At 43.0% G+C, this 26,661-nt stretch overlaps 1 protein-coding gene across 1 annotated transcript; it reads right to left on the bottom strand.

Moving 5' to 3' along the window:
* Positions 1 to 1,065: 1,065 nt before the first annotated feature.
* ACKR3 (atypical chemokine receptor 3) lies at positions 1,066 to 25,945 on the bottom strand. The gene is made up of 2 exons (XM_068246981.1): positions 25,858 to 25,945; positions 1,066 to 2,993 (listed from the first exon to the last, which is right to left on the bottom strand). The coding sequence occupies exon 2, from the start codon at positions 2,965 to 2,967 to the stop codon at positions 1,855 to 1,857; it is 1,113 nt and encodes a 370-aa protein (XP_068103082.1). The 5' UTR covers positions 2,968 to 2,993; positions 25,858 to 25,945; the 3' UTR covers positions 1,066 to 1,854.
* Positions 25,946 to 26,661: the final 716 nt, after the last annotated feature.

Genomic DNA, 26,661 nt, shown 5'->3' with positions numbered 1-26,661 from the left:
AGCAGCAACACACACACTTTACAAACAACAGCAATATAATATAATCAGAGCTCACAATCTCCCAGCAGTGAAGTGAAAGCAGCCCTCCACCAAGATTAGAGCTGTAGCTTACACTTCCTGTTAATTAATCACCTGTGTTACAGCTAATCCCTCCCCCTAGCTGATTGACAGATATACTGCTGCTTATTGCCGTACCTCTAATTTCCCCTTATTCCTTTAGATTGTAAGCTCACAATACAGTTTTGTCCTTTTGTTTCTTGAAATTGTTGTGTTTTCTTGGGTATTGGTCACTTAATGTTGTCTACCAATTCTCTCTACCATCGGTGCTTACATTGTACAGCGCAGTAAAACATGAAGGTGCTACAAAAATCAATAGTACGAGTAATGAGTTGAAAAAAAAAAAAAAACAGATGACAAAAAAGCATGCATGGGCTTGTTGTAACTCATAATACCAGTGCATGTATTTAAACCAAATCTTCACTTTCCTAGAGGAAAAACAATGCGATATCACATCATATGTATATAGTTCACATATTTTAACAAACTGAGGCGGACATACCAGTGATTTGCCATTTCCCAGGTCACTGCTCAGTAGCTCTGCATGTTTTATTGTGAAAGCTGCCTGTGTTTGATTTCAGCTTGTACTGATATGGAAGAGATTACTCAAAATGTGCAGAGCCAAATTAATTATGGATGTGCCAGATCCTGCCTACCTATCGAATATATATGCAGTAAGCCCAGAGAAAGGTGGGTTGTGAAGAGATTCAGAAAGTTTTACTTCCTGCTTTGTGCAGGCTTATGAGCTAATAAGACAAACAGAGAGGAGAATACAACAAAAAGCTGTATACTATTTCCTAACAGTTTTAACAGCTGCAGACTAAAGTTAAAATATAGTATTTGTTACCACTCAGTTACAAAATGATTTGTGCTCACATGTACAGTACATTATACAGATTTTTTTTGCACTAATGTGGAGTATTCCTTCAACTTATAATAATGTAAGTTTTTGATACAGGTTTGCTCTAATTCAATTCTTTTCAACTCAAAATCACCACAATACAACACTTACGTTTTGTACAAAGCTTTAATGGTTAAAAGAGCTTTTGTATACTAGCAAAACCACCAAAGTAACATACAAAAAGGTATATTTCCAACTGTCACATAACAAATACAATTTAAAATATAGATAATACATATATAGATATATATAATAGTCTATTTGAATTTCAAATACAAAGGCCGGCCAGTTAAAATGGCTTTTAAATACAATAAGCTATAGAAAAAATATATATATGTGCTTTACAGAGAACATTTTATATTACATATGTACAAAAGCAGTGGCTGACGTGGTATAATTAGGCTGGGTTTACCCTGAGGGCTTTAGTTACCTCATTTGCTGAGAGGTTATGAAGTACTTGGCTGAGTGTATTAATTATACAGGAAAATAGTGTGTTGAAGACATGAAGATGCAGGGGTGTTATTGTAGGATATACCATTTTATGGTTATTAAGTGATAAACTTATTACAAGAGAGGTTGAACTGCATGTCAGAGCTCTTAAGTGCCATTTATTTTCCTCATTCAGGGAACAGTTCAGTGGCAAAACGCTTAGAGAAGGTCAAGGTATTCCCTTGTCACAGTCATTATTCCTTTATTGTCTTCAGTTTGCTTGTGCTCTATTGGTGATTGAAGAGTAGACTGGTGAACTGCCAGCTTATTAATTAAGCTCATGGGCAGTGGACACTTCTAGCATCTGCCAGCACCGGCAGGGAAGCGAATGATCCACTTTGGTCCCAGATACCTCATTCTGCACCGTGGTGAGGAAGGGAGTCAGTCAACTAAGTATTTATCATAGCTCACTTTGGAGTTTGATCCACAGTTGAATATTCTGCTTCAGAGACCTTAGAAGAGTCAATTAGCTTGGTAAGCCCAGTCTTTGATGAGTAACGAAATATAAAAGCCTTCATGATCTCATAGCGGTAGTTCCTATGGATGAAACTGTACAAGATCGGATTGATGCAGCAATGAAGGAGTGAGTAGCATTGAGTTATGTGAAGTCCTGCATAGAGGAAATTATCTAACAAGCAGCTAAATGGCAGTATCTGAAAGAAAACCAGGACGTCCATCAACAAAACAATATGGTATGGCAACCAACACACCATAAACACAACGACATAAGAAACAATTAGCCTTCCACTAATTCTTCTCTCTTGGTCTCCAGCTGAAGATGAGGAGGAAGTTGACAGAGACCAAGCTAGCAGGCAGTAGAAGATTGCAATAATTGGAAATGGAATGAGGAATCCTAGCACAATTGAGAGCACTTCCATTCCCAACATCCACTCCTTAAAAGAATCCTCTGGATACATAGATCGGCAGTAGGTCTCATTGGTGACTGGTGAAGATACAGTTTTCAAATAGTAGGTGTCGGGAAGTGAGACTGCAAAGGCAACAAGCCAGACGAGCACGCAAACAAGTCTGCGAATGATCTTTCTTCTGCGTTTACCAACCGATCCACGCATCGACACTGACAAGTAGCGGTCAACACTCATGCAGGTGAGGAAGAAAATGCTGCTGTAGAGATTAATGGAGAAGACCAGATGGGTCACTTTGCACGTCATCTCACCCATTGGCCATTGGTTGTGCTGAACTAATGAAACTACCCAGACTGGTAGAGTTAGAAGGACACAGAGATCAGCCACCGCCAAGTTGAAGATATATAGGTGAGTTTCATAACCAGTAGTCTTTGACTGAATATTCAGCCATATCACAACTGAATTGGCTAAAAGTCCCATAACAAAGATGAAAATGTAGGCAATGGCAAGGCTGTATAACAAAGCACTCTTGTTTAATGTGCTGGGGCATGATAAGGACTCCACGGTAATACAGTCTCCAGAAGAGCAGTTGGTTAGATCGCTGGAATTGATGCTTTCCAGGTAGTCCATTGTAGCAGCAATATCTGCGGCGTTCATTGGTGCAGACTGTCAGAAGTACAGGCCTGAAGGAAACAAAAGAGATTGGTTAGAAAAAAATTCAAAGCGTCATTTCAGCTATTCAGCTCTAGAAATTCATTCATATGGTTGCATAGTCTGTCAACATAATGTAAATGTTATAATTCATAAAATAAATAAAGAGAATACTAATTCGGTATGAAATGTGATAACAATAAATGGAAATGTGAGTCTTTTGATTGACAAGAGTTTCTGCACCATGTTAGCCAAACTAATTATGTAGGTAGAAAAAACAAAGTTTTGTAAAAGCTAATTACATTAAAAGGTATTACTTTTAATACCTTTTAATGTAAGTTTTTTGCCTTGTCTAGGACTACAAGTTCCAGCATGCTCAAGCAAAGGCATAAGTATCAGTTGTCAAACCAGAGCTTACAAAGGCTTGATTAAGCCTGTCTGTCTTTCTGCATACCTCACTTAATCCTTTAAATGCAGGTCTCTGGCACCCCGACTATAACAGGTCCCTGACAGCAACATTACATCCCAGTCACTCATCAGCTTCAGCAGCATATCAAACAGACAAAACAGTGCAGTAACAGGAAAACAATGCACCAATAACAGAATGACAGAAGTACAATCATTAGGATATATCCTTAAGTCTTCCAAAACCAAACAGATCATGGATGCATGTCAGGAGCTGGCTACACTATGAGCAAACCTGATCAGTGCGTCCCCTTCCACCTTCCACCAGCACCAGTGGCCTTTCATTAGTAACCTTATGGACCTGCAAACATCAAGCTTTATCTGACTCACTACAAGATGGTGAGATCAGGACACTGTCATTTAAAGCCTTCGGGTACTTTAAAGTGATTTATGTACTTATATTTAAAGTCTTTTTCCATTTTTTTCCTTTCTTACTAACCCCTCCATACCCCACTTCATCTAATGCTCTTCCCTACCCCAAAATCAACACACACCACACACACATTTTGACTCATGTGGTCTAACCATCTACCTAAGATTTTCCAAGCCTCTCAGTGCTGGTTGGTTCATATAAGATCAGCCATGTTCTGATGTTCTGACTCCTTCCCTTTTAAACAACGGAGAAAGATTCCCTATGCTGCACTCATATTATCGCGCACACATGCCAAATCCATGCCCCCAAAACAACTGATATATTGCAGGGAGAGGGTCAGTGCCCAAACCTACCAGACCTACCCTCTATTCAGGTGGTAAAAGGAGCGAGTGAGAGTGTTAGCATTACGTCTTTTCTAAAAGCAGCCATGGGTAGGTGTGCAATGTTGGGGCATTAAGCGTTGGGGCGGGGCTCCTACTATCCAGCCCACAAATCCCACTGCTGCCACTACTAACATTTGTGAATTGTGGGAACAGGAGTGCAATGAGAAGGAGCAGGAATGTGTAAAATAATTCATCCAAACTACTGCAGGACATTGTAAATTAAATAGGCATATCAGAATATAGTCTCAGAGGGGTTTAGAGATAGTGGTGACTAGGTAGAACAGTAAGCACTGAAGTGGCTGGTGTAACTGTATTAAGGTCCCCAGTAATGCTGGACATGTCGGAAATTATCTATTAAGCCATCTAAATGACTCAGAATCGAGCCGTGTATTCCCAGCATAACACACTGGGCATTGGTCTAATGTGTATGAAGACAGGAAATAACTAAGGGATAATGTAGGGTTGGAGAAGCAGCTATCAGATAAGCATGAACATTATGATTCATCAGAGGCACCACCCACTGGCTCACTCACCACTACTTTTCTCTCCCCTCTCCTCAGACAACAGCTGAACACTTGAACAAGCTCTGCACTTCCTGATCTGCCTGTGGTGTCCCTCAGAGTTAAACTCTCTCATTTGTATAAAGGGCTGTAGTGGGTGAACTGATGGCCACCATATGAGAACAGCACCTGGCTCATGCTCTACTCTATTACCTCAGGGTAGACAAACTTAGTAACAGGTTTCATTTGCAATGTACCGATTATGGAGCAATTGAGAATGATTTACTACAAGTGCACATTACACTTTAATATAGATTGTATCACAACACTAAACAACCAGTAAACTTTAGCAAATAAAAGGCACATTTATGAAATGCAGTACAGGAATATCTACATGTGGCATAAATAGAAAGTTATAGTCTTTCCTAGATGCCTACATGCATACAAAAGACTAACTGCTGAGATCAAAGAGTGAGAGAATGTGAAAAGCAGACGGCCTAGACCACCTCCTGTCCTCCCAGGAATTTACAGTAGCCCCTGCCAGCACACGCCAGTTCCTCTCTCAACATGGGCAGCATTTTACAGGAAATTTCTATGGGAAGCTGTACTGTGCAAAGTATGTCAGCCACACAGGGAACTGCTCGAGGTTTACTGATATATGCCACTTACAACCTTCCTATGTATATCCCATCCACTTAAACATGAGAATGAGGCGGCATCAAGACAAGACACAGAACATTTACACCGGCCTTTTCTCTTGGCGGACTCAAAGTGCCACAGCTGCAGCCATTAGAGAGCGCTCTATAGGTAGGAGCAGAGGTAGTGAGTCTTCTGTAGCAAAGAGAAAGGTGGAGCGCTCTCTGGTGCATTAACGTTTTAATAAGAAATTCTAAAAGATTAAAGTTACACTTACAGGATTGAAGTAAATCACAAGTTTATCACACATACGTGCCGTCATTATGTGTTGCGTCCGCCCACCTCCAGCGCTGAGCTCCATTCCTGTTCGGAAACCTACACTACTGGCCATAGTGGAGAAGAGCCAAGAGTATATCCACCTGATGGAGACCAGGACTCTGCACATATGTGCCATAAGCTTGTGATTTATCTCAATCCTTTAAGCGTAACAATTATCCTTTGGCATTTCTTATTAAAATGTTAATGCACCTGAGGGAACTTCTACAGCAGGACACTGCTTGCTCATCCTTCCCTCTCCTGGTTGAGCAGCGTGTCTGTACAGCACTCCAACCAAAACTGCCACACTACAATTATGACAAGCGTTTTGGGTGACAATAGATTAAAGTCTGTATGTACCTTAACTAGATGCATAGTATTCTATTCTCTCTATAAAGTTTTCCTGCATCATGCTACAAAATGACTGATAGTTTCAGTGTTCTCCCCAGAATTTTTTTCCAGCCGGGTGGCATGAAATAGTAGCCGGGTGGCATAAAAAAGTAGCCGGGTGGGGCGAGTTGAAAATGCAGGGCAACTGTGCTTACAGCATAGGAGGAGGTGAGCCGATGACAGCCGGGTGGTCACCAAATCTAGCCGGGTGGAGCACCCGGCTAAAAGAGCCTGGGGAGAACACTGAGTTTGTGCAGTGTTTGCTTCTAGGTGTGCTACCGAACATACATAGTTTAGGCAGTATTCTTCAATAATTAACTTATGTTTCTTGACAAGCATTCTCCTCCTTATACAAGCAACAGGAAATTATCCTAAAATGACCTTAGATCTGCTTTTCTTTTTACACGTGCCCTTTGATGACTAAATGACCTTGGCCCACATGTGCATCAATTGAGCTCTTTCCCCTAACAAGAAACATATGTGACACGCGAGGAAGGAGGGGACCTTGTATATTATTGATTAGTTAATATCGCCAAGTCCTTATAGATCTTCAGATGGCTATGATAATGGCGTAGTATAGAATTTTCTTGTGGATTTGACACTGGCCTGATTTTCTCATTAGGAAGACGCATCCCAAGCTCAGATCATTACCAGTAACAGCAGCTCTTAGTAATACTCTACTAATACAGTAAAAATGATTTTACGCCACTTGTATTACCCAAAATAATTTTTTAACAAATTAGTCACTAATGAGCCTCAATAAAGATGAAAATACATGGGCAGAGCTGTTACCAAGAATAACAGGTGATGAAAATCACCACCCAGTTCTCCAGTTACTCATTCCTCCTCTCAGTCTTCCCCTGACTAGTAAAAGAACAGATGCAATACACACGTGGTAAAAGATTTGTTCCACACAATAGAATGAGTAGTGATTAGTCAGAATGCAACTTTGTAACATGCAAAGCTATGTGTGCAACAGGAAATACTGCTGGAGCTCAGATGTGATCATTATCCCTCTTCTGTTAACGCCTACATGGATTGGACATCACAGATGACGCTCACATTGTTCTTATTTTCTATTTTCATTGGCCTAATACAGTTCCCTGAACAGAAAGGTGACATGTCTGATCTCTCTTCTTCCTGACTGCTGAGGGAACCAATCAGCTAAAGGTCTGGATAAATTCAGAGTATTCTGATAAATTACTGCCTCGTCAAAGACAGACAATATTGCGCCTTGTAAACGTATTGTAGAATATATTTTCACAGGGCAATGTTTAGCAACTCCTCAATTGTATATAGCTACAGGTAACGTGAGATATGAGATGATGGTCACTCATTATGCCCATTTAAAGGATAACTGTAGTGAGAAGTATAGAGGCTGACATACTGTATATGACTTATTTCCTTTTAAACAATACCAGTTGCCTGGCAGCCCTGCTGATCTCTTTGTCTGCAGTAGTGTTTGAATAACACCAGAAACAAGCATGCAGCTAATCTTGTCAGGTCTGATAATAATGTCAGAAACACCTGATCTGCTACATCTGGCTTCCATCCTCTCTTCAGCCCTATTCCTTGGTTTCCCCAGGGTGTCCTAGCTTACCTCATCTCTGCTACGGGGAAGGAATAGGCACAAGAAAAGCATGAAGCATCTTACCACTCTGATCCTCAGCTATCAGCCACAAATTCCAACCTGGCCAATTATTTTCTTGCCTAGCAAGATTAGGCATGTACACTGGCGGTGCCTGTGGAGATAGTTGCCCAAACTGTGCAGCTCATCTGATCTCCATATCTATTTAAAAATAGTGGTTTTCATGTTTCAGCCACAACCCAAAAGCAGGATGAATTTCTTTTTTAATTGTTTTATTTTATATGTGGATGTGTGCCAATGTCCAAATTCTGGTTACTGGAATCCTACAACTTCCTACACAAGTGATGTGACAACAAACACATCTTCTTTTGAGCACCCATAATGACATCTAAATCTGTGTGTCCAGAAGATTAGGATGTGGGATAGAATGCTAAATGTGACAGATTAGGAATGTCAGGGATTATGTCAGCATCAGTTCTCCCTAGCCATACAATAGAAAAAAAAAGACCCTACCTGACCTTGCCTGCACACAATCCTCCATTAACACCATAAAAAGGGATTCTACTAATTAGAGATCTTTGTCAACACTGGGTGACTTCATTGCATCAAAGACACTAAAGACTACAGGAAAAGCCTGTAGATCAACTTGGAACACAACTACAGACTTTCCGCTATCTTGCTCCTCAATAGCGCAAATGAAAGGATGGCACAGATGTAATGAAAGTAAACAAAAATGTTGATTTAAAAGAGATCCAAAAACAGGTAAAAGTGATAGCAAGTCCAGTAAATAAAAATATGTTCCAAAACAGAATTAAATGTTTAGTTATATCAGAAGTAGAAACTTAAATACAGAAATACGGTAAGAAGGAAGGACCCCGAATGCATCTAGTTCTCCTGACTTTAGGTGCCCTGACAACCAGATTTTCCATGTTTCTCTATGGGTCAGGTTACACCTATGCATTCTAACTGAAAGCTTCTTGCTGCATGCATTTTTTTGTGCGGTGTGGAACCAATACATACAAAAGTGCCTGAAAATGCATATCAACTGAAAGAGAAAGTGTAGAACAATCCATCAGTTCAAATGTATGCATTTTTGTCAACTACCAGTGTAAACCTAGCCTTAGGGCTGGTTCATACCGGAGTGCTTTTCAGCAGCTTTTCATCATTTTGCCGGCAATCACCAAAGCGCTGTAATAATGAATCCCCATGGATCCATTCTCAGTTTGCAATTAGCAGAAAAATGCAATTTCGAAATGCAAAAGACCGGGAAATCACTGAAGATTCGTAATGCAAAATCACAATCACTTAGATGACTGCGACTGCATTTTGCGATGTGAGTTTGAACCAGCCCTTAGTGTCACTCTGAAAGGATAATCACTGGTCATTTTGGTAGACAGAAATGTAGCATAGGCAGGTCCGGCACCACAATGAAGGTGGCCCCACATCTTCTTATCTATACTGGGAGGAGGGCTACCTAATCCTGGGGGACACCTATACTAGGGGGGAGACTACCTAAGACTGAGGGGGAGGGGCAGATGGCCATTCCTACTTGGGGTGGGCCCAGGTGGAGACTTGGAGGGGGGTCCAGAAGTGGTCTGGGGCATTGGTCAGGGGGCCCCAAATTACTTTTGCCCAAGTGCCTCATTGGAGCTAGAACTAGCCCTGAACATAGGTACATAACATTTATCAGTTTGTTAAAGCTGGCCAACTGGACAAACAGAGGCTGAGGACAGGGGATGCCTAATGCTGGGCATACGCGGCTCGATTTTGCCGCTCAATTCCGCACCCGATCGTTTTCCACGCTCGATTCTGCAGGCGATTCTCTTATCTTCTGCTCGTTTTCTTATCTTTTGCTATTGTCCTCCATGCAGAATCGACCAGGGAAATGATTGGGCGGGAGATCGAACATGTCGGAAATAATCTATGGAGCCATCTAAATGGCTCAGAATCAAGCTGTGTATTCCCAGCATAAAGCTTACACAGTAAATGTGCCCACACACACAAATTACATGCACAGAAAGATCAATCAAAATAGGACTTGAACCCTCACTTAAAGGGAACCTTAACTGAACGGGGGGTAAAGAGTTTTACTTACCTGGGGCTATTACCAGCCCCCTGCAGCAGTCCTGTGCCCTCGGCGCCGCTCTGGAATCCTCTGGTCCCTCGCTGTCACTTAGTTTCGTTTTTGACGACTCACCAGTCGCCGGCCGCCATGCGCATTATTGGACGCATTCACCAATGCAATTAGCGCTATTGCGGACCGCAACGCGTACAAAAATACGCGTTGCCGCATATCTACGCGTGCGGAATGCGGCAACGCGTATTTTTGTGCGCGTTGCGGTCCGCAATAGCGCTAATTGCATTGGTGAATGCGTCCAATAATACGCATGGCGGCAGGCGACTGGTGAGTCGTCAAAAACGAAACTAAGTGACAGCGGGGGACCAGAGGATTCCAGAGCGGCGCTGAGGGCATAGGACTGCTGCAGGTGGCTGGTAATAGCCCCAGGTAAGTAAAACTCTTTACCCCCCGTTCAGTTAAGGTTCCCTTTAAAGGACAGGTGCGAGAAGAAAAAAACAAGCTCTACTTACCTGGGGCTTCCTCCAGCCCCTGGCCGTCTATCTGTCCCTTGCCACAGCTCTGGTGTCCCGGGATCCCCTCCATTGCAGGTGCGCGCTTGCGCCAGCACACGGCCGGACACTACATCGCGTGACAGACAGGCTGTCAGGGGCTGGAGGAAACCCCAGGTAAGTAGATCTTGTTTCTTTATTCTTCTTGCACCTGTCCTTTAAAAAAAAACAATGCCTGTCTATTCCTGTCTGAAAATTTGACTTGAGCTGAAAGTCACATTTTTCTAAGAGTGATTACGAGAACCAGGAGATCAAGAAGAGGACAAAGCACAGAAGTATTTGGATCCAGCTTGAACATACCTCTCTGATTAACCAAGGTAGCTTTGCTTCGGGTCAGGTGTGGTTTAACCTCCCTGGCAAACTGATTCCCACGGCCCTGCGGCTGCGGGAAGGGTTTTGTTTGCAAATTTTTTTTCCCTATCATGTAGCTAGCCTAGCGCTAGCTACATGATGCCTCCCTGCGGCGTCCCTTCCACCCCTCCGATCGCCGCCGGCGCACTTGCCCATAAGGAAATCCCATTCTGAACGGGATTTCCTTTAGGGCTTCCCCGTCGCCATGGTGACGATCGCGATGACGTCAGAGGGAGTCCCGATCCACCCCTCAGCAGGGTTGCCAACTCATCCCTTTAAATACTGACACATCTAAGTTATACAGGTCCTGGGGCTTCTCACAGATAATCAGTGCCTAAACTGCATCTAACTAGCCACAAGACATGTATAATTCATAAGAGTCCGTATTTAAAGGGATGAGTTGGCAACACTGCCCCTCAGTGCTGCCTGGCACTGATTGGCCAGGCTGTGCACGGGGTCTCAGGGGGGGGGGCTCTAACGCGGCGGGTAGTGCCGAATCGGCGGTGAGCGGCAGCGATCGTGGTATACACGCAGCTAGCAAAGTGCTAGCTGCGTGTAATAAAAAAAAAATTACGCGAATCGGCCCAGCAGGGCCTGAGAAATCCTCCTGCGTGGCATAGCCCGGGCTATGCCACGCAGCTCGGGCTTACCGCCAGGAAGGTTAAAAGTCCACTGTTGCAAAAAGAAAAAAAAATGGCTAAATGGCGTTAAACTCACTGTTTTGCTGTCTGTCTGAAAGGGACCTTAAAGCATAAAAACACCTAGCTCCATTTTTTTCATACTATTTATTTACATTACTAATAAAACAAAAATACTAAAAATGAGAAAAGTACTCTGTGACATTATACACAAGACTGTTCCATGGTCCGGATGGGGGTGCCATATTATGTCTTTGGATCTGGTTACATGAACCATAAGGCTGTCCAAGTCTATATCCTTCAGTATATCAAACACAGTACTCAGAAGATGAGCTGTGTCAGTGAGCAAACTGAAGGCTATCTGGCTTTGATGTGAAGAACAGGGAATGGAAACCTCCCAACTGTACATAAACAAATTACAAAAACACACCTAAATTACTTAATACCCTAAACACAGATTAAGTCCCAAGATCCTTTGTGATTCTGAGGAAAACTGTAATCTGACAGCACAATAAACCCCATTTAATCTAATTTGGATAAACCTGTTTATCTGGACCTCTTTTGAAGGTAAATTACACAACTTGATCATACCTACTTGTTTCACTCAGATCAGCTTTCTATTGTTCAGAACTAATGATAATCCAGTCCTCATTGTCCTGAAGCACACAGGAATTGGGTTACAAGGGCACCTGGGAAGCTGCTGCAAAGGCTTTCTATTGTCACTGTTGGCACACGTGAAAAGGTAATTGACATTAGTGTAACTGTTTATTCTAAGTGTTTTTTTTCTTTTACACAGATGCTTTTTGGCTACATACAGATGATGCCACTGTTTTGGGCAATGCCTTGTAGTTAGCAGGACATCGCATTCCTAACACTACTAAAGGAAAAACTGTTCTGATGGTTAAGATTTTCTTGAACAATCATTAAAGGTGGGAAAACATTAGGCGACTTGGCGGCCGATTGACCATCTGATTCGTGGAACCCCCTTGTGTAAAATGTGCCCTGTGCAGTATACTTTACCATTCTGTGTCCACTGCTGACTCCGTGCTCCATCCACATACACGTGCCCCACGTGGTCGCTGGTGTAACGTTGGCGCATGTGTGACATTAGGTGGTACAGCTTCAGGGTGGCCGATGTGGCGTCACATGGCCGATTCCCAAGAGATTTTATGCTGAACTCAATCGTGAATTGGCCTGCGATGTATGAGCAGGCAACAGTGCTCTCTCTAATAGGATTTGATGTATGGTCACCTTTACTTTTTCTTCCAAAATAAAGACTCCATTGGGATGCCTTCTGCCTCCTCCATAGAAAGGCACCTAATAGGCACAGGCATGCGTATTCATCTGTCTAATCATATAAAATTGTCCCTGGCATCGAGTATCTAACCTGCAGCTGCTTATCAGAATATCCAGCTAAGATAGCCATAAACTCAGATTTTACTCCAATTTGCCAAGCCAATTGCTTACTCTGTGGTCAGATAGTGGTCAATTTTCACCACAAACAGTACATCGATAGGCAATAGCTATAGATATCAGCACAAGCACTGTGTTACATTGTTCGATGCAGTACACTATTTGATTGACAATAATTTCCATTCCATCTGTCCGATAGTTCCAATAAATTTTGGGTCAAATTTGATCATTCGCACATGTTGGGGCAACAGATTTCTGGCAGATTTGATCAGAGTGATTGAATCTGCCAGGAATCAAACAGAACAGAAAAATCGATGTATACGGCTATCCTAAGGCCTCTTGCACACTGCATGCGATTCCGCTTTTTGAGGCAAGAGGCCTAAGTACGACCTTGCTTCTTCAGCTTCCTAGGTTTGTTGTTGATGGTGCAGCTACATTAGATGATACACCATGCCTAAATGAGAACGTGTAAAAGTCACACCATCCTGACAGCAACTCAGGAGACAGAGATAAACTGGACCCCTCACAGAGAAAGTCATGAAAGCTGCTAGGTTTACCACAGTCACCCTCTGTGACTTGATTTTTCAGCAGGCAGAGTGTTGGGAAAGGGATTTCACAAGGCGGTGAGAAGATCATTGTTGCTTTTAAAGTATGGAGAGGGAAGGCTCTGGCTCTTGTAGAGGTTTCCTTAGCTCCTCATTCCATGTCCCCTCATTCCAGCTCACTCCTGTTGCATGTATTAGACCATTTGGCCGAATACGCCTTCAGGGACCCTTGGAATTCTTGGGGAGAACTCGTGTCTCCGAGTGCTCCTAAAGATGTACTGCGCATGCACGAGCGCGCACTCAGAACCATAAAGAGAACCCGAGGTGTGTTTAAAGAATGCTATCTGCATACAGAGGCTGGATCTGCCTATACAGCCCAGCCTCTGTTGCTATCCCAAACCCCACTAAGGTCCCCCAGCACTCTGCAATCCCTCATAAATCACAGCCATGCTGTGAGGCTGTGTTTACATCTGTAGTGTCAGTCTCAGCTGCTCCCCTGCCTCCTGCATAGCTCCGGTCCCTGCCCCCGTCCCTTCCCTCCAATCAGCAGGGAGGGAAGGGATGCAGGCGGGGACTGGAGTTCTGCAGGAGGCGGGGAGAGCAGCAGACTGACACTATAGAGATAAACACAGCCAGCTCTGACAAGCTGTTTGTCAGCAGCGCTGGCTGTGATTTATGAGGGATTGCAGAGTGCAGGGGGACCTTAGGGGGTTTGGGATAGCAACAGAGGCTGGGCTGTATAGGTAGATCCAGCCTCTGTATGCAGATAATATTCTTCAAACCCATCTCGGGTTCTAAACTTTAAGCATTCTTATTATATTTACAGATAGGTTGATATCTTCTGTATTTAGTCACTAATTGTGTATCCTGTATATTGGTGTACAACATTGTATTATTATGTACCTAATGTTCGTTTCTTACTTTGTACAGCACCATGGAATATGTTGGCGCTTTATAAATCAATAATAATAATAATATCTTTACAGCAGGGCTGTGGAGTCGGTACAAAAATCTTCCAACTCCGACTCCTCAGTTTATGAAACCACGACTTCGACTCCGGGTACCCAAAATGGCTCCGACTCCTCGACTCCGACTCCTTAGTCTAATACTTCACAATGCTGTGGATTTTGTACAAAAATCATCCGACTCCGACTCCTCATTTTATGAAATCAACGACTCCAACTCCGGGTGCCCAAAATTGCCCCGACTCCTCGACTCCAACTCCACAGCCCTGCTTTACAGCACCAAAACTAGCTCTCCAAGGCCAGCCTATGTGTGAGAGGTGTAAGCAGAGGGAAAGGAATGGTTTAATTATTGCCTCTATTCAAAGCACATATACAGCTAATCAATATCACTAAAGCACTAATAATGAGCTGATGCAGCACCTAAAGGAGAGACCCTTGTAAACCCATTGGGTCCATGGGCTCTGGTACAGTCTCTGTACCCCCTATTGTTACGCCACAAGCTGCACTGCTTCAAGGGACAAAACTCTTAAATTGAGGCTTGATAGATTTCCCGTTGAGATTTATGCCTGGTACACACCATGGAATTTCCCGACAGATTCACGGGTCAAATCAATAATTCCTGATCACTTCTGCGCACAATCAATCAGAAAATAAATTGGAAACCTGATCGGACATGTCAGAAATGACTGATCAGACCCGTCGATCTGATGGTAGATTGCATGGTGTGTACCATGCATGAGAGTGGTGTAGGAAGCAATCACAATCTGAGTTTTTTATTCGGGGAGGGATCAATGGGCTTGGCATATCCGGCCTTAACCATTTTAGGACCGCAGTGATTGAGATCTACGCCCTGTATTGGTGGGCTCCTGGCTGGCAGGGCGTAGAACTCAATCACTGTCCGCAGCGCGCATCCGCCGTTTCCGCCGCTCCCCGCCTATCGCGCCGCTCAAACCCAACGATTCTCGCCGCATCTCACAGGCTCTGCCTGTCTCTATGACGGCAGAGTCATGTGAGCCGGTCAGGAGCCGATTTCATTGTCTTTCAATGTAAGCCGTTCCCATTGGATTACATTGAAAAACATGGTCAGGAGCCAATGAAAGCGGCTCCTGACCGGCTCACATGACTCTGCCGTCATAGAGATGGCAGAGTCTATGTCCTGGGGGTCTCGGCGAGCGGCGATAACGGCGGTTGCGGCAGGTATGTGCGGCGATTCGTCGGGATTTCGTCTGGATTGGACGAGCGGTCTCTGGTCTTTAAGTGTCCAGAGACTGCTGGTCCTTAAATGGTTAAATGACCCATGTGCGCCTAGCTTCACACTGATACATTTTATATCAATGATTTATTTGATGTATACTGTGACATACAATATGTTGCCTCAGAATATAAAAAGAGAAAAGTCTGCTAGAAAGCAGTAATCCTGATTTTCCAACAATGGGTGGATATTGTAGGGAAAAAGTTACTGTATTGTGTGACACAGTTCCCAGCCCTCTCTTAATCTCACTTCTTCGCTGTTGGCTCTAGTGAAATGTCAGAAAATGCCCTTTAGAAATGATCCGCCCCGAAACTGGTGTAATAAGGCACCCTGGTGAGCTCTTTCTTCCATCCAGCTCATAGAAAGCCAGCAGCTATTCTCTGTTCCATCCCCTGCTGTCTGTCTCTCTCACTCCCTCTCATTTCTTCCCTTTTCTTCATCAGCTTCCATTTCTGACTCCCCCCCTTTCACATACCTTTTTCCTGTTAGTTTCGGTCCAGCTTTTAAAATCAGACTGCATCTCCTTTCTCATTTCGCAGCAATCTTCCTGTCCTTTGAGGGTACAATCTGGCTGTCTGTGACTGATATTGTAGCTTCTTGTCAGCTGGCTTAGGGGGTGGCTTACATTGGCCATATGCATTAACCCTAAATTGGGCAGTATTTTACGCTCTACAGCATGGGGCCTACTAGTATTTATAAACATGGCAATCTGCAGCTTCCCAGGAATACAGTCGCATACATAAAAAGAGTTAATCAGCTTCAATGGTTGACACTTGTATATGGGATAACCTCAGATGTGGGATCGCTACTTTCCTATTGCGACTACAAATTATAGTGCAGCCTGCCCTATTTATAGAGAAGCCGTAAACTGTTAATCTGGGTTAATGATAATTAAAGCACTTATTGCAACTGTTATTAATTGGAACACTCCTTTATAAATATGGCATATATACAAAGGCCCATACAGGGTGGTTTTAAATGACAGCAGCTATTCTCTTTATGTGGTTTCCCCTGTGGATACATATTTATGTGAATATACAGTACTTTACTTCAAATAACATAAAAAACCCAAAGAATAAGTGTAATTTTCAGGCCTAACTGCTGAAAGCCAGGTTCTGGATAGTGGGGTTCATATTGAGGTCAGCGCTGCAATCGAGGGCAACACAGGTGCCCCGTGCGTCTGTAAATGCATGACCAGTGTGCCCAGACATTGGTACACATATTCAACTCTAATTGGGTCTATCATAGGTCATTACAGTGCCTCTTTAAAGGTCACTGTTGATGGACAAAAGCTAGCTGTGCATGCAGTATAATAGAGCAGTCACTCCATGCTGCTAACAATGACCTCTAGTGCCTTGCAAGAGTAACTGCATGTGCAATACTCTAATGCAGTGTTTCTCAAACCTGTCCTCGTGACTCCCCAACGGTGCATGTTTTGCAGGCAACCTAACCTATGCACAGGTGGGGTAATTACTGTCTCAGCTACATGGAATCCACCTAAATGTGGCCATACACGATACAATAAAAATGTTTGATTTTCCCATTTATTCGATCTAAATGATTGAATCGAATGAAAGTCGAAAATATATTTTTTTTAATCAAGAAATTTGAACGATTATTCAGTTTTTCGAGAAAAATCTGATCGGACATGCTGGAAAAATCTTTATATTCGATCTAACGGAATAGTCAAACTAAATTATCTAATTGAAAAAAAATTGTACCATGTGTGGTACTGACACAGTAATTACCCCACCTGTGCATGGTGAGGTTGCCTGCAAAACATGCACTGTTGGGGAGTCATGAGGACAGGTCTGAGAAACACTGCTCTAATGAAAAGGTTTGTAAGAATCGTTATACTTAGGCCTATCTATAAAGGTGATGATCAGCCTGACTGACAGAACAGTGATTTCATTTTATTTCTGCCGATAAAACAACACCATTCATGTTGCTATATTTTATAGAAATAACAGTCAACTGAATGATCACCCCTTTTCAGTCTGATTTTTATGATCGCCATCCTACACAATAAAATGCAAGTGTCCCTGCGTCATCAACTGAATGGTTGTGTGTCCCTGGCTTTTTTGTACTAAGCATGTGCGCAGCCAGGGCAGTTAGGACACAGGACCGGACCTGACAGTTTGCTGTCTGTGGTTCACAGAGGTTCTCATTGCATTGTGGGAAATAACAGCTTTTTCCAACTGCCAAGCAAGCAGCTCCCTGTGTGCCTATACTTCAGACAGTGGTGGGGAACGAGCAAGCGGGACGCATATGTGCGCGCATTGCTGGGGGTAGCAGCTGTGACCTAGCGCCCGTTTTTTAACGGGCAGACCTTTTTACTAGTTTTTAATAAACATCAGCCTGAAAATTTGTCAGTTACCATGTTTATGAAATGGCCATAAGATCTGATAGATCACCAGACAGTGTTCACAACTTTCACTGGCAAGCGCCGCAGCCTACAGTGGAGAGCGGGGGTTGTTTCCAGACATCCCACTTACCGCTACTCTTTCTAAATATAGCGATCAAGCATTTATTCACAACCAAGTCCTTGGATGTATTCTGTTACATACAACCAGGGTCCTTAAATGTATTCTGTTACATTAGATGTAAACTTGGAAACAATACATAACTGTTGTTATGTTTGTCTGCAGCACAAAAATAAAAACATTACAAAACAGTCTTCACATCTTTTGTTAACAGTAAAGATGTCTATGTTTAAGACAGACTCAACTGCCTGCTATCCTCTGTTTTCAAGTTATGCTGGTGTGGGTTATACTTTGTGATCTGTGCTGAATGCCTCCCCCTCCTCTTACCTGTTCTGATCCTATGGCCCTCTTTTTCCTCATGGTTTGTTCCTGGGGCCTGAAGGTGCACTAGCACAATGACATCATTGTGTGCAGTACGTAAGAGAAGAGCCTGGCTTGTCAAGCTGTCCCAGAACTTTAATCCTGCCCTCTACGGCAACCTGAGGGCGGGGAATAAAGTTATAGGATGCACGCCACTTCCTCTGCACCAGCACTCCAGAAGCAGAGAAGATTTATGTTAGTAAATATGTATCATTATGTAAATACTACACCGTCACTACCACATTCTGGTAGTAGGTATGCAATGGAACAGATGCATGTTCAAAATCACTTCAAAGTGTATGGATGGTTTCCAAGCTTTAATGCACATCTGCTCCCCCATGGACCACAAAAGTGAATAGGCTCACATTTGCAGAAATAAATAATGCTCAAATGGGCGTTGAAGACCATAAAATGCTTGTGGTCTCATCTCTAAAAATGTAAGTATAGCTCACTGGGAGTTGTTTCCTTACCTCCCCTGGCCTTGTGGGCGGCTCTATGACTCCACCTATTTGGTGAGGGTGGGGAGGTAAAGCCTGCTGAGGCTCACACCTCTGATGAAGGAGCGGATCTCCACAATTTCTGAGACTGGACAAATACTTCAAGTTATATCATCTAAGCTGAAGAATGTGGAAGTGTAGTGAGGCAGCCACACCAGTTTTGCCTGTCTTCAGACATCCTCTGCAGCCCCGGGACTCACAGAACACGGACGTGACAATATTCAGGTGTCAGGGCTTCCAAATGAATAGGAGCATCATTAAGTGCTTGCACTGGTTTTACATTAGTAGTTTATAAAGTGCGAAATAAACACAAAATTACTAGAAAACAAACTTGGCACTAGCTGACCTCCCCGTAATAAGGGACCTATTTAAAGATGATGATTTAAAATGTAAATGTAGATTTTTTCCGAAATTGGGTTTTAAAATAAGACCCAGCACATTGCAAGACACACCCAATAGTGCCTTACAATGAATAGCTAGAAGAGTTTAAGCTCTGCTGCAATGCAAGTCCCTCCCACCTTTAGGCCAAACCCAGCCGTTAATAACAGCAACCATTTATGAGAGGGCGGGACATTCTCTGCCTCCATCCGCCAACTCCACCTGCCCCCAATGTCATCCAGCATCACATGATGTTTACAAGAATGATGTGATGCCGTAAACAAGGAGGTCGGCAGCTGCAGAGCGCTTGCTTACTGCCTATTGCAGTGACGTTAGGTTTCTTTGCCTTACAAAAGGCAGCAAAGTATGATGGGATGTTTTCAGGGGTGTAAATAGAATCTCCTGTGAATATAAATACTCAATTATGATAGAATCCCTTTATAGTACAAAAACAACAACAAATAACATTTGTAAAGCGTTTTTCTCCCGTAGGACTCAAAGCACATACTAGATGCCAAGGGACCAGGAAAAGTAGTTTACTACATCAGAATTGGTCATACATTGTATATTTATATAGAGGCATTTGCTGGGACCTGAGGACTGAGCTTACTATATCCAGAGGTTTACTATAACACGATTCTACTGTAGCACTGTAGTGTGCCAAGAGAGGCAAGCAGCTCTATGCGGCCAGGCTACATAGTTGCTGTTTGTAAAACCAGTTTCGGAAACTTCTGAGGTGTGCTTGACTGGCATTTTCAAAGGGCACTATGGCAAAAAAAATTTAAATTTTAAATATGTGCAAACATAACCAAATAAGTAGTAAGTTTTTTCCAGAGTAAAATGAGTCATAAATTACTTTTCTCCTATTTTGCTGTCACTTACAGTACAGAAGTGACAGGTTTTGGACAAGTCCATCTCTTCATAGGGGATTCTCAGCAAGGCTTTTATTCTTTATAAAGATATTACCTAAAAAGGATTTAAACAATGATGCTGGCCAGCCTCCCTGCTCGCTACACAGTTTTTTGGCAGTTGGACAAAGCAACTGCCATTCATTAAGTGCTTTTGAAAATAAATAAATCCCAGAGACTCCCCTTTGAAGAGATGGACTAGACCAAAACCTGTCGCTTCTGTCAGATTTCTGCTACCTACTGTAAGCGACAGCAACATAGGAGAAAAGTAATTTATGGCTTATTTTGCACTGGAAAAAAGTACTTCGTATTTGTATACGTTTGCACATATTTTAACTTTCGCCATAGTGCCCCTTTAATAAGCTGGCAGTTCCGCCCAGAGATTATACATCAAGCCAGATTTACACCCACCAAGCCTATAGTTACAGAAGACCTGATACATTAAACTGGACCCCTAAGCAGACCCTAAGCAGATGTCACACCCTAGGCCACTCCCTTTCTATGTTGTGGACAAAACACTCATGCTGTTATAAGACATTTTATACAGTAGAATTTGGATGTAGTAAACAGTTCCTGGGTCCAAACCATGCGCCTGTATAAATATACAATGCACAACCAATTCTGATATTGTAAACTTCTGATATAGTAAACTACTTGGCTAGGTCCCTTGGAGTTTACTATAAAGGGATTTTACTGTATAGGACGAGTTATCAATGTCATGTAAAAGCAATTAAATGTGCAGCGACAGAAGCCAATTGTGGTGCACATCTCAGCTCGCTTCCTTGTAAAAAGTCTGAATTGGTAGGCCAGAGAGCAGGCAGACAGCGGTGGGAGGGGGTGGGGCTAGCGATATTCAGCAGCCTTTTAGCAACAGCCACCTCTCAGCATGTGCTCCTCTGCCTATTATAAATCTGGCGCCAAATCCAATCAAAAACATTTCAGCTTTTAGCAGAGCTGTGGAGTCGGTACAAAAATCTTCCAACTCCGACTCCTCAGTTTATGAAACCTCTGACTCCAACTCCAGGTACCCAAAATGGCTCCGACTGCTTAGTCTAATACTTACCAGGTACTATGGATTTTGTACAAAAATCATCCGACTCAGACTCCCGACTCCAACTCCTCAGTTTATGAAATCACCGACTGACTACCCAAAATTGCTCCGACTCCTCGACTCCGACTTCAACTCCGACTTCACAGCCCTGGCTTTTAGTTGATCCCAGAGAGCTAAATCACCTAATGATTTCCTGTGTGCCTCAGTTACTTTAGTAGCTGAACTTAGTACAGCAGCATACACCTGACACACAGCAGACATGTGGAACAGATCCAAGCTTTTGCATAGACCCTTTCACACATATTCTCTGTGTACTGTAGTGTCACATAGCCATGCACAACTTCCCTGGCAACAGAAAGCATTGCCATTCAACACAATGAGCAGTAAGCCTCCATACTAGATCACAAGAGTGAGGGCACTGTAAACATATTGTGTAGTGCTTACTGTATATATGTAGATGTGCAGACATCAAACCAACAAATGTTGATTTAGGTAATACTGTTAATGACTGTCTGTACATGCCTTATTGCAAGCTTTCGAAACTTTGTTTCTTCTTTAGGCAATATACTGAACTAGATCCAGTTCTGTATCATGCCTGAAGAAGAAACGTAAAGCATTGAAAGCTTGCAATAAGCCATGTACAGTCAGTCATTAATGGTATTACTCGGAATCAACGTTTGTTGGTTTGATGTCTGCATATCTTCTCCACGACTAAATCTGGGCCATGCTTTACAGTGTAGATCTGTGATAAGTATCCTTATGCTGGAATTTTCAGTACTACTCCATTCACTACTTTAATGGGCAGCATGGTGACTTAGTGGACAGCAGTCTCGCCTTGCAGCGCTGGGTCCCCGGTTCAAATTTCAGCCAGGTCAACATCTGTAAGGAGTTTGTATGTTCTCCCCATGTCTGAGTGGGCTTCCTCCAGGCACTCCAGTTTCCTCCCACTTCCCAAAAACATACAGCTAGGTCATTTAGCTTCCCCCTAAAGTGGCCCTAGACTACGATACATACACTAGACCATACATACATAGACATATGACTATGGTAAGGATAGGATTGTGAGCTCCACCAAGGGACAGTTAGTGACAAGACTATATATATTCTTTAAAGCGCTGCGGAAGATGTTGGCACTATATAAATAATCCTATACTATAAAATCCCTGTGTCGCTGCGTCCGTCCGTCAGTGCTTTCTAGCACTGCGCATGTGCAGGAACAAGACACAGCGACACCGACGAGTGCCAGAGGATGACGGGGCCAGGAGGGGCAGGCAGGCATACGCGCGCGAGTTTGATGGATGCGCAGTGGGCGGGCGCGCGACGGGTGTGTGCATGCGCGTGGCGCATTAGGAACGGACCGAGTCCGTTTTTAAATGGGCTTAGGCCACTAGTAATAATATAAGAGGTTTCACTCTTCCAGATGGATTCATTCATTAGCATCATGAAGAATGCAGCACACATATGGAACTGCCCAAAGTGGCAGGAATACCTAAAACTCCATGGAGAGGTAGAGGAGAGCCAGGAATAGGGATGGAGAGAGTTCTATCAAAGATATACAACAGGACACCAGTGTTGACAGAAGTTCTGGGTAATGCAACCAGCAAAGAGCAGCAATGGGTTTAGGGGCATCCACAGTCAGCTCTTCCAGCCTAGTGTTCACAGGTATTGGGAGGGATAAGTGAGGAGTGACTGCTGGCAGCAGATAGTCATGAGGAAAACAATAGTGATTGCCTGAAAAATACAACCCATCGGAACACTTTCCTCTTGAACATTGTCAGGTACGTACAGTATGTATACAGAGGAGATAGCTGACTGTCATGTGATGTCAGTGCTCAGCCAAACAGGTGTCTCTGTCTCATTTTTACATGGACTAACCCAAATCATCCTTCCAGGTACATAACAATGATGATACGTTGTCCTACATTACCATTACCTTTGTAAGCTTCCAAACACTGTCCTTACTGATTTGTTGTCTCATTGTGCATCCCTAAATGGCTGCAGGAATGTGTTGACTACACTGTATAGACTGCAATTGTTTTGCAAAAAGGCAACATGTGGCCCCTCACTGAGTAACACAACTAGGAAATGTTGGGTACCTCTATACACATCTATCACCTGCAGAGCTCTGTGCAGAACATGTACTGACATGACAAACCGAATCTATTCTTTTAAGACAAATAATAAAGTTTAGTTTGTTGATGGTGGGTGACCTGTTAAAATTAGTATTTTTTCACCATCCCTGTAAACCTTACTTGCAAACCACATATAGTCATAGTCAAAAAGTGCAGAAGAACGGATCATCGGTACCACCCCCCCCCCCCACCACCACCACTCGACCTTCTCTACTCCTACAGACTGCGTTCCAGGGCTGTCAGGATAGCAGAGGACCACTCTCACCCTGGTAACCATTATCCCAATCTTCTTCCTTCAGGGCACCGCTATAGGTCCCTACCCACCAGGACCACCAGATACAGAAACTTCTTTTACCCCCAAGCCATCCAGCTCCTCAACCTACCCCATCCCCCCGATCTAGTGTCCCAATTGCATAGGTTCCTGTCTACGCCACACCACTGTTTACTTTTGTCTCGTTTCTCTTTTTTGTACTACTACTGAGCTGTCTGTGCCAAAAATAATTACATGAACAAACTCCCTGTACTTGAGGAATAAAACTTATTCTGATTCACCCCAAATCACTGCAAATCTGATTGCAGAGAAACCTGTATTTGATTTTATTTTCATCTTTCTTGAATAGGACAGAGTATGAAAAGAGAACAGCGGACGTAGTGTAAAATGTGTGCCCTAGTCTTCGTGTTCTGCCTTGTAATAGTCATACCCTCACAACCTTTGGCACACTGAGCTGAAGGCATCCAAAGCGGTACTTGTGCTACTACAATTGTGATTAGTACAGCAATGCCCCCTTCCTTTACCATCACCATACCACCCCCATCCCCCTTACACACACACACACACACCATAATATCCCCCTAAACACACACACCATAAACTTTCACAGTAGTACACTGCTTCAATAAGCCATTCTATAGCCTGTTCTCTGCAGCATGGTAAGATTTGGACACACACAGTCATTAGTATTTGTGTGCATTATATATAATTACTAGTCTGCTCGCACGTTATTGGCAATATCAGCAAATCACACCTGTGAACTTAACTTGCCAAAATCCTCAATAAACTCCCAAGTTTGAAAGATTATTGGCTCACCTATGGAATAGGAATTACATGACTCATAGATACGTGCTTTACAGCCTATCACAAGCATATCTGCCCTGCTATTACCTGTGATTGAGCTCTATAGCTGTATTCAGATAGCAGTAATACCCTCCTCTGACCAAGTCAAGTTTCATCAACAAAGTCAAACGCATACAAAGTACAAGGTTCAAGCACCATGGGAATTCAATAGATTACAATCAAAGTATACTAATATAAAAGCTGTATGTTCAATACACCTGCTGCCTACTGCTTCTGGGGGTCCAGATCCTTATCACTGCATCGTCAAGTGATTCATTCAAAATAAAATGACTTTATTTAAGTTCTCACCTGACCTATATGCACACAAAGTGGTGATTTAGGGGAGAAACTGGGCACTGGAAAGTTGTGAAGTTTCAGGGCGATGACTTTAAACATCTAATAACGAACTTAAAAGTTTCTGTTGGATTATAATCTCCCTACAGAACTGAATGTTTGCAGTGATCACAATGAAACCCCATTGTATTTCACAGCCCATCACCTTTAAGTAAATTACGCCCAACTCCAGCAGTCCAGTCTAGACAACACTGGGGGAAACTAGTGACAGTCTCGGGCAGGCAGTGACACTTTATAGTGCTGGAGGAGGAAATGACAGCGTGACCCTACAAACCACCAGGTGCATAAAAGAATTAAGAGGTTGTATTCGGCTCTTGTGTGCAATATATCTTCCCAGATCATGGAAGAGAAAAAAGAGCAAGTTCTCTAAAATACTAATATAACTTAATTAAAATAGTGGTAAATTAGTTTTCACCACAATGAGCTGAAACACAAAGAGCTGACACTTAGGAGGCAAAGGAATACATTGCATGGAACTGAAATATATTTTTCTACTGTTTTTATGTTTTACTCTATTTGCTGCAGAACAAAGTCCCAAACTGAAATGTTAAAGTTCTGTACAAGTTAATAGGTTGTTCTCAGTGGCAAACAAATGGCTGAAGGGTGATAGCAGTTAACCTCAACAAGCAGAGGTCATGGACAAACACTGTATATTGCACTACCGTGTCACCCAGCACGGCAGCACTGCACCCAATAATACAACTATCTAGCATCCCAATGAATGCATGGGCAGTCAGCAAAGCTGGGTTTTTGTAAATGGTAACGGATTATGTTCCAGACAAGCAAGGAAGGAGAAATTCTGGTCTACCCAGTCCCCTCCAGAAGTTTGGCATCACTTTTCAGAAGCCTCTTTCATAAGATGCTGCCTTCAGCGTGTCCCTGCGATGGACATGTCTCTGTAATATTGCCTAGGCATTTGTGCTTAAAATACAATAATAATCACAGCACGCATGTGATGCATTTTACTAAACACACAACACACTATAAAACCCCCACGTGGTGGAAAATAAATGAGAAAGATCTCTATGAGCATCCCTTGATTCTCTACTTTAACAACTTCTAAAAGTAACTTTTGGGGATGATCAGTAACGACTGATCTATCAGTAGACGTCACTAGGTAAGGCTGGTAGCGGCAAGTCCCCCTCCCCTTGCATTGTAGGTAGCTGTTTCCTCTTACCCTGGTCCTAAGCAAAGGCTCCCGCAGATTCCAGCAGCTCGCTCACTTCTCCCTATTATCAGGTTTGTATGTGAGTTGGCGGCGCTCCTCTCCCTGTATATATAAGATGAGAGCGCAGCGCCGCTAGGGGGAGCTCTCCCGTGTGCCGGGCCAGGTCTGCGTGCCACACGCTGCACGTCTCCGGGGATTTGGGTGCTTTGTACGATCAGATATTGGGAAGTCCCAGAAGAAGACTTTGGGAGGGGCGGGGATGTCGCGGAGGGTCAGAAAAGCATGAGACGGGGACACGGTGACAGCAGGAGGGAAGAAGCAGCATAGACGTGACAGTGGAAACTTTCAGAATTCCCCATTCAAGGCTTACATATTATGTGTCATTTTTTTGTAACAGCAATCATTGTAAAAAGCAAATAATGATTTCTTTTCAGAAGTACTTGTTCATACCACCCACAAAAAAAATAAAAAATAGAAAAAATGTAAATACGTTGCTAATTGATGTGTGTGTTTTGCAGTGTCACACTACTTTTTCTGCAATTTAGTGTACTTTTTAATTTACCTTTTTTGTTTTTGCTTTATTCAATAGCAAAATTTAAAATGAATGTTCTAAAATGTTTAAACTCACGCTGTGATTTCGTGTGTTCGCCATAGGCTTTCATTACTATGCGGTGCAAGTGATGGCTCGGAGTGCTGTGTGATAATATGTTGCATAGCAACACATTTGACTACACAGGTGTGACTATAGCATGAAAGTCTACTGTAAGGAGTCTTTTATACGAAAGATTGACAGCAGCACACTTTACTGCTTGT

The sequence above is a fragment of the Hyperolius riggenbachi genome, chromosome 7, assembly GCF_040937935.1.
Source record: "Hyperolius riggenbachi isolate aHypRig1 chromosome 7, aHypRig1.pri, whole genome shotgun sequence".
Lineage (NCBI taxonomy): Eukaryota > Metazoa > Chordata > Amphibia > Anura > Hyperoliidae > Hyperolius > Hyperolius riggenbachi.
Note: the sequence above shows the minus strand (reverse complement) of the source record. Positions and strands in the feature narration are given on the sequence as shown.

Bases quoted from the DNA above. Each gene is read 5' to 3' on its own strand.
- ACKR3 (XM_068246981.1), bottom strand. From the start codon at position 2,967: ATGAACGCCGCAGATATTGCTGCTACAATGGACTACCTGGAAAGCATC.